This window comes from Zingiber officinale, chromosome 4A (genome assembly GCF_018446385.1).
Source record: "Zingiber officinale cultivar Zhangliang chromosome 4A, Zo_v1.1, whole genome shotgun sequence".
Taxonomy (NCBI): domain Eukaryota; kingdom Viridiplantae; phylum Streptophyta; class Magnoliopsida; order Zingiberales; family Zingiberaceae; genus Zingiber; species Zingiber officinale.
In genome coordinates this window covers 26,978,605-26,987,224 of record NC_055992.1, presented here as the reverse complement: position 1 = coordinate 26,987,224, position 8,620 = coordinate 26,978,605, and the positions used below count along the sequence as shown (strand labels likewise).

At 39.5% G+C, this 8,620-nt stretch overlaps 1 protein-coding gene across 1 annotated transcript; it reads right to left on the bottom strand.

Moving 5' to 3' along the window:
- Positions 1-317: 317 nt before the first annotated feature.
- Positions 318-2,313, bottom strand: LOC121969746. Its single transcript, XM_042519979.1, has 3 exons — positions 1,613-2,313; positions 1,426-1,529; positions 318-1,221 (listed from the first exon to the last, which is right to left on the bottom strand). Exons 1-3 carry the CDS (start codon positions 2,281-2,283, stop codon positions 530-532), a joined length of 1,467 nt encoding a protein of 488 aa, XP_042375913.1. The 5' UTR covers positions 2,284-2,313; the 3' UTR covers positions 318-529.
- Between the last annotated feature and the right edge of the window lie 6,307 nt (positions 2,314-8,620).

Here is an 8,620-nt window from a genome sequence, read left to right as displayed (position 1 = left end):
GAAAATTAATTCGTTTTGTTTTAACTCTTTCAGTTTCTATAACAATAACGTAATGAGCACTTTCACCTATAAAACTTGTTGAAATAATTCTTTGTAACAAAATGAAAAAAAAAAATTAACAAATTTTATGATCAACTATATTGAACGAAAGTTAATTAAAAATTGTAATGAGTTTAATTATAAGGAGAATTGAAGGGCATAATTTCGATTTCGACGTTCAATGCAGCATCACCTTAGTTAATTATATAAAAGACGTGGTGGCGACGACTACTTATTATACAAAAAAATAAAAAATGCAAACCTTGTGAGAAAGTAGGCACGAGACAAGAAGAATCTTTATGTACAACCAAGAAAAGCAATACATTTGACAAGGTTAAGACTTTTGAGTTTGGAGACGCAGACGGTGAGCTCCCTCTGAATTTTTCTCTATCGTGGTCACCATTGCGTTTGACGCAAGCATTAAATACAAATAGTTGTGGAGCATTTAATTCCCCAGTTAATAATTTTCGTTTCTTAACTGAGTATTGTCCTAATCGAGGGCCCGATAGATGACGACGAAGCAGGGGAGGATGGCCCTCGGATTCGCCACCAGCAGCTCCTCCAGGTTGCCATACGCGCCACAGGCTCCGTCGGCCTCTGCCTCGGCCACGGCCATCGAGTCGTAAGCGTCCTCCGTTGCCGGGTCCTCGCCCGGGCGCCGCACCCGACCGGCGATGACGCGGCAAACCAGCATGGCCCGCAGCCGGTCCTCCGTGGCGTCAGTCATGGGGCCGCAGTCGTGCGCGCGGCCGCTGCTGGCCGTCGTCCTCACTCCGTGCGGGTGGTTCGCCCGCACGAAGCCATGGCGGATAATGGCGCAGACGCCGCAGGCGACGATAGGAGAGGAAGTGCCGCCGGTGTTGGAGCAGAGCGAGGTGGAGCCGCTGGCGCCGAGGGGGCAGGAGAGGGAGGTGCAGTGGAAGCGGAGGAGCTCGTTTCCGTCAGCTGCGCAGCGGGAGCGGTGGTTGTGGCAGGCGCCTCCGCCGCCAGTAGCGGAGTGCGGGAGAGCGCGGGATTTGACGGCGGCGCGATAGTCCTCAAAGCGCGCGACGGTGCGCGGTGGGTTGTGGACCTTGAGGATGCGCTCGATCTTACAGATCGGACGGTCACTTTTGAGCCAGCTGGACTTGAAGATTATCTCCACGATGTTGCGTCCCGAGTCCTCCGGCCCCAATTCGGACACTAATTACACCGTACAACAATATCATAGAGGTACTTTTTAAAAAAAAAAAAAATAAATCAACTAAAATTAATTTATGGATAATACGTTAAAGCTAAATAAATCGACCAATAAGATAAAATATAGTACATAATTCAAACAATTCATTTTTTTTTTCTTTTGGAAAAAAATAGACGTTAATGCTTCATCAACCATTTTTATTGTACCTCCGTGTCGTGTGATTTGATGCAATTCTAGGGTTTCAGGCTTCGTGAACACCTCGCCGCAGTCGGAGCAAGCACACAGCGTCTCTCTCGGCCTCGGATGCCTCCTAATTCGCACATTGGGATCAATTTCCCTTTTGAGGAAAAAAAAATGGAGAAAGTAGTACAGGCTCGGTGTTCGACAAAATACCGGGAAGAGGGGTCGACGGAGACGGCGTGACACTCGTAGCAGCCGGAGAGCTTGGGAAGAGGAGAGTAGTACCCGCCTCTGCCACAGTTAAGTGAGGCCACCGGAGGCGCTGGGCGGTGGCGGGCCGAGCGCGCTAGCTGTGTGGTCTCGTTCTGGGAGAGGGAGAGGGAGCTGGCGGCGTCGGAGGAAATGTCGGTGTCGCAGCGGTGGACGACGCGGGTGTTCCCGTGGACGACGTCGCGGAGCGCGCAGATGGACGACCCGCAGAAGGCGCGGCCGAGGCGCGACGCTGGGTCGTGGACATGCTCCCCTGTGGAGCGGCAGCTGAGCAGGTTCTTGAAATGCTCCCACGAGGTGGACGAAGGGGGCGGCGGAGGGAGAGATCTGGAGGGGGGAGGCGGAGGCGGAGGCAGAGGCAGCCTTCTCTTCTTCTTCATCTTCTTCTTGCTTTGATCGCGGCAGCAGGGGTGGCTGTCGGGGACGTGAGCGGCCGCGGCGGTGGCGGAGGCGGCGTCGGCTGGGAAGAAAGAGGTGACGGCCATTAGGATTAGGATAAAGAGGTAGTGGAAGAGGAGCGAAGCCCTTCTCTCAGCTACCATGAAATTGAACGCTATGTTTGCGAATCGGATCTCGACAAGGGAAGGGCGAATAAAGAAGGAACAAGTGGACATAGTGAAGAGGAGAGAGAGATGAAGACCTGCAGCATTGACTAAAAGAAAAAATTAATCAGGTAACAATAACACGGTCATTTGGTCTGATGAGACCGTCAGGATTAATAATATGGTGTAGTACAATATTGAATAAACGATGCTTGGGATAGGATGGATGAGAATTTGGTTGTTGATAATAAATTAATTTTAAAATTTATTTGATCATAAGTTATTAGGTGATCATATGATTTATCTTTTCACATAATGTAGGAGGGACGAGAAGGTTCAAGGCTTGTGGATATCAAATAACGTACCTTAGGAAGATGACAAGGACGGAAGAGTTTGATTTTGGCTTGGTAAAATTACTAAATTTATGGGGCAATCAGACTGGAAACAGTCTTAGTGAATTAGTTTTATTCACGAGCAAAAGTGATTAAACTCAATATTATGGATTTTCCCTCTTAGAGGATTGTGGCATCACAGGCCATATTTGAACCGGACCTGATCCATACTAGTAACTAGTTAAGATTAAGGGTCGACATTCTAAGAATCGTCAAACCAACGGTTCTAATGGGTCTAGTGGTGGCACAAGTGTCATAGTAATGGAAGAGTGTAATGCATTATATGTCCTTTTATAATTTTTATTATTAGATGTTGTTGGGATCAAAAGAATTCACATATTTATATAATTGTATGATATTATTCATTTTGAGCTTAAATTTTCATGATTTTATTTTTGACTTTACTCAAAAAGTTTCATACTAATGGAGATATCTTCATCCTTTAAAACCAATAATCTTTTTCATGTCTTTCTAATATGGGACTTTGATTCTATTCCCAACAATCTCCCCATCAAACAAAGGACTACGATTATTCTCATGGTCCGGGCCTCCTCACAAGCATCTGATCACTCTAGACTTACTTCGGGTCTCTCTACTAGCATCTAGCCACTCTTGACTTGCTTCGAGTCTCTCTGCTATCATCCGGTCACTCTTGACCTATTTCGAACCTCCCCGTTGGCATCCAATCACTCTTGACCTGCTTCGGACATCTCCGCAGGTATATCCAATCACTTTTAACCTGCTGCAGGCCTTCCCTCAACTTCGTTCAAGGCCACCCCACTATCTGGTTTGGATCATGACTCTAACTCGTGCTTCTTCTGGTGATTAGTTCAGTGAAGAGCAACCTCGTTCTAATATCATTTGTTGGGATTAAAAGAATTCACATATCTCTACAATAATATGATATTGTCCACTTTGGGCTTAAGCCCTCATGGTTTTATTTTTTAGCTCTATTCAAAAGGTCTCGTGCCAATGGAGATATCTTCATCCTTTTAAACCTATGAATTTTTCCATGTCTTTTTAATGTGGAACTTTGATTGTATCTCTAACATATGCTAATAAATGTTAATCTAATAAACACATCAAAAGTATACAACAACAACTAAGTTTTATCCCACTAGACGGAGTCAGTTTTATGGATTCTTCTATGTCATTGAACTATATCTTCTACTATATCATTATTTATATTTAAATAAATTTTATTTTATTTTATTATTACTAATTAAGTTTTTTTTTTCAGATTTTTCTCTTTCTCGTTTGATATGCATATTTGTTATAGTTTCACATCACCTAACTAAGGCATCTATTAATCATCTAGGTATATGTTTGTACCATCTTAAACATATCTCCTGAAATTTTTCCTCAATAAGTGCAATCTCGACTTTCTCTATAATATTTTTTATGTTTTATCTTGTTCATCCTTCTATGTCCGCACATTCACCTTAACATTCTCATCTTTGTAATTATCATCTTCTGCTCATGTATAGTAAGTCTAGTATTTTATGATTACAAAGAACACCTAATACTCTTCTCCATTTCAACCATCATGTTTATACTATTTATATTATATATAAGATATCCCTTTCAATCGCTCCATATCCTTTTGTAAAAATAATCTTAAATAGTTAAAACTCTCAATTACAAATAACTCTTCTTCTCTTATTTTAACAATTATCTCATTATATCTAATATTATTAAACTTTAATTTTATATATTTTGTATTTACTGTATTAATCTAAAACATTTCACTTCTAGTATTTTCCTCTATAATTCGAGTTTAGCATTTACTTACACGTATATCATTTACCAAAATAATATCATTTGTAGACAACAAGCACCATGATACTATATCTTAGATGTGTCCAGTGATTTCGTCTATAATTAGTGTAAAATGATAAGAATTTAGAGTTGATCCTTGAGGTAACCTTGTTCTTATGGGAACTACTTTAGTTAATTCACTAGAAGTTTTTACTCTTGTTATTACATCCTTATACATATTCTTAATTAGTACATTATATGCTATACTAACACCTTTCTTTTCTATAATTTTTCATATAATTTTCCTTGAGATTCTATCATAAGTTTTTTCTAAGTCGACTAATACCATGTGTAAGTTTTGCTTCTATTCCCGATACTTTTCAATTAGTTGTATGAGAAGATGTATAGATTCTATTGTCAACCTTCCAGGCCAAATTGATTTTCAGTGATCTACTTTATTTCTATTATTTTTTCTCAAAGTTTCATGGTATGACTCATTAGTTTAATACCCCTATAGTTTGCATAATTTTGTATGTTTTATTCGTTCTTATATAAGAGAATTAGAGTACTTTGTTGGATCAGGTGAACCAATTAGAGGGGGTGAATAGCTTGCAATAAGAATTTTAATAATCTCTTACTACTTAATTAACAAGGACACACTATTAATTAAGTAAAAATAAATAACATAAAAAATAAGAGACTCGAAATTTTACTTAATTACAATGTAGGTGATTGTTAATCCAAGACAGTAGAAAGCTCACTAAAGATTTTCTTCTTTGACAAAGGTCGGAGGTGGAGAAGCCCCTTACAACAATTGAACGTATAAGAATTGATTACAAAAGTTTAAAAACATGTGTGTATTGAACTCCTAGCTCTAGGGTGATATTTATAGCATTTTGGTCACAAATGATCATTGGTTGACATGACATTAATAAACTTTTATCTCCACGCAATGTTTATTTTGTGATCTGGCGGCATCCATGGCACCTCGATTCATTGGAGATGCCTCGATTAGGCTGAGCTGGCTTCCCACTCTTATTTTCACTGCAACGGCTCCAAGCTCATCGAAGGCGCCTTGGTTGAGCAGAGGTGCCTCAATTGATCGAAGGTGCCTCAGTTATTGTTCATTCGAGGTGCCTCCAAATAAATGAGACTTCTTGGGTCTCTTCCGCAACAGCTACTCTACTGGACATCTGAGGGGTCTCGAGCATTGTTTATCTGAATGGTCAATCTAAGCATTGACTATTATTTTTCTCGTGATCACTTGGGTGCTCTGGCCATCCAGAGTTGAGCTCACCCAAACCCAATTCTGATCTTCTTCTCAAGTAGGTTTCCTCCCTGACTTCTCGTCCCTCAGACGCTCCACGTGCATCCTCGTCCCTTAGATGCACCAAGTCTGTCTACTCACTTCTCGTGTGTTACGAGGTCGTATTATCTTGGCTATATAACCATGATTTTGGCTATATTATCTTGATTCATAATGCATGTTTTTATTGGTCTATTCATAGCTTAATCTCACATTTACATCATATTTCATAATTGCATATGATTTTGGACCTAATTATAAATTAGCCTATTTTCATGATATTTGATGCTAATATTTGTTTATTATTTTTGTAGGCATCAAGGGTTTTTGGACTTGGATGAATTTGAATTGAATTCGTGCTCGGATCGGAGTTTTAATGAGACGATCAAGCTTCAGAACATTCGTAGCCGTTCATTCAAGATTGGAGTAGATCTACACCATCTGTTGAGAATCTGGTCCATCCGACCTAATGAGGATCAGATCTGAGCCATTGATGAAGATCCTGAAGTTTTGATCCAAATTTGAGTTCATCCAGCCATTGATCAAGCCCCGAGAAATCTGGACCGTCCGATCAAATCTGAGGAGGTTTAAATCGCGCGAGAAGCAACAGTGATTCCTGGGCTTGGCATTTTCACGACTACAGTATCTTCTTCTCTTCTTCTCCGCGACGCCGAGTTCCCATTTCCGATTTCCAGATCTGTGAGCTAGTTTCCTTCCCCCGACGTCGATCTCCAAGCTTTGGCGTTCATCTTCCGAGGGCAGAGAGTGATCGAGGGAGGTTCCCAGATTGTGACTTGAGTTCTGTTCCACCACCGCCACTTAATTGAGGGAGGTTCCAGATCAAGTGATCTTCGCATCCACCAGATCTTCGAGGGAGGTTCCAGATCAAGTGATCTTCGCATCCACCAGATCTTCGAGGGAGGTTTCCAGGAGTTTCTGATCATCTTTCCGATCTCCATCTCGCAGCAAAACTCGGTCGATGTGGACATTCGATCCGGTTTGCAAATTCACAGAGTCCTTGCTCTGTTCTTCGGATGGTGAGGTTACCAGTTGGATGTGAGTTTTGTGGGAGGTTTCCAAGAGCTGTGATCATTCCCTGATAATAGTTGGAGATTAGAGATTTGTTGTTGAATGCTTGATGGGAGGTTCCGATGGCATTTCTATTTTTACAGCAGAGTAGAGGGATTTGAGTTCCGGAATTTTGGTTGAGGAATGTTATAGATTAGGGTTTTGCTTTCTTTGTTTTTGTCTTCTTTGTTTTTGTCTATGAATTATGCTTGAACTTGCTCAGATCTTCAGATCTGATAAATAGATTGTACTTAATTCTTGTTTGCATTTCTTACTTTAGTTCTTGTTTGAGTTTCCTTTCAAATCCCATTTCTAATGGTCTCACTTGCAATCCTGAACTTGTGGAACTTTTGCAAACTGAATCTTGATTGTCTACTTAATTAGTTTGCAATATTGTTTTGTTTTAGAATTAGACGTTTAGATTACAACAGGGTTGCTTAGTTTTCAATTCAATAATTTAAATGAACCTTATGTGGAGATTGTGATGAAGTTTAATATCAGAAGTTTAATCTGATGTATTGACTGTTTACCTCTGTTCGATATTATTTTGTTTGAGCTTTTTATGTCTAATTGTTGAACTAGACTATGATAATGAATTGGATGCAAATTCGGTTTCTAAAAGTAGTTGAGTTTGAGTTCAATTACTACTGTAATTATAGTTGAAGAAATTGATTCATTGACATACACACACATTCGATTGGAACTACTTCTAGAATTCACACACATTTCACTAGTTATCCTTGAAAAAATACGACTTGGGACTCCTTACTACAACATTTGTTTTTATTTTAATGAGTTTCAATTTTAATCAATTTGGGGTGCCACGTGACATGCAAAAAGGCCGACACCAAATTTTGGCACCGTTGCCAGAGAGTTAATTAGTAGTGTGCGTTTATTTTGGATTGTGCATTGATTGATTTTATTGTTAGTATGTTGATTGATTTGATTGCTTATTTCTTTTTGTATTTTTATGTTGGTTTGTTCTTCAATTATTAAGTGCTTTTACTGTTCATGTTTTCATGTGTATGAAACTTTATGCTTTTGAATCTTCTAATTTTGATTTTTAGTGTTGTAGTGAAGGACAGGAGATTTCTTTAGCATGGATCCATATTTTTAGAATTTTAGAGGTGGAATGGAAAATCAATATTTTCAGTCTGAGTATCAATTTTACCCAAATATAGATCAACAAAATAAGTATGAATCATTTTCAAATGTTTTTAATGCTAATTGGGTGGATAATTCATGTTTCAGGTATGAAAATACACAAGGACCATTTATTGAGTCATATCCAGTCTACCAGAGTTCATATGGGTTTCAATAAGTTTCAACATATTCTATGCCAAATTCTTTTCAACAAAACGATCCTCAGATGGATGAGTCAACATGGAAACTCAGGGAGATTATGAAACAAATGAGTGAGCATCAAGAGCAATAATTTTCAAGGATACAGAATATACAAATTCAGTTGGATCAAATTGCATCATCCATCAATCAGCTGCAAGCATGAAATTCCAGTGGAGAGATGGAAAGTAGCGATTCTGTCAGGCCTGACCCTACTTCTATCACTTCACATGATTTTTCTAGTAATTTTTGTGATAATGATGTAATTATGCAAATTTCTGACCCTAATGATTTTGTTGTTGAAGATGTTGATAGTGATTCAGGTTCTGAACATGTTTTTGAAGATGATTTAGGTGTAGGGGAATGCTTACTAGAAGTATTACCTCAAGAATCATCAAGAATTAAAGATGTAAGTGTAGGGACTTGTGCTATGGAGCCAAGCACCCAAGAATCACTATATGAAGATGAACATTCATCAGAACTAGAGCTTGAGCATTCATTTGATGAGAAAGAGGTAACAATCACCACTCCAGGTACCTTTCAA

Coding starts and splice junctions, on each gene's coding strand:
- LOC121969746 (XM_042519979.1), bottom strand. CDS start 2,283: ATGTCCACTTGTTCCTTCTTTATTCGCCCTTCCCTTGTCGAGATCCGA. Junction 1,530..1,612: donor TCCGTCGACCCCTCTTCCCG/GTATTTTGTCGA, acceptor TGTGCGAATTAG/GAGGCATCCGAGGCCGAGAG. Junction 1,222..1,425: donor TCAAATCACACGACACGGAG/GTACAATAAAAA, acceptor CGGTGTAATTAG/TGTCCGAATTGGGGCCGGAG.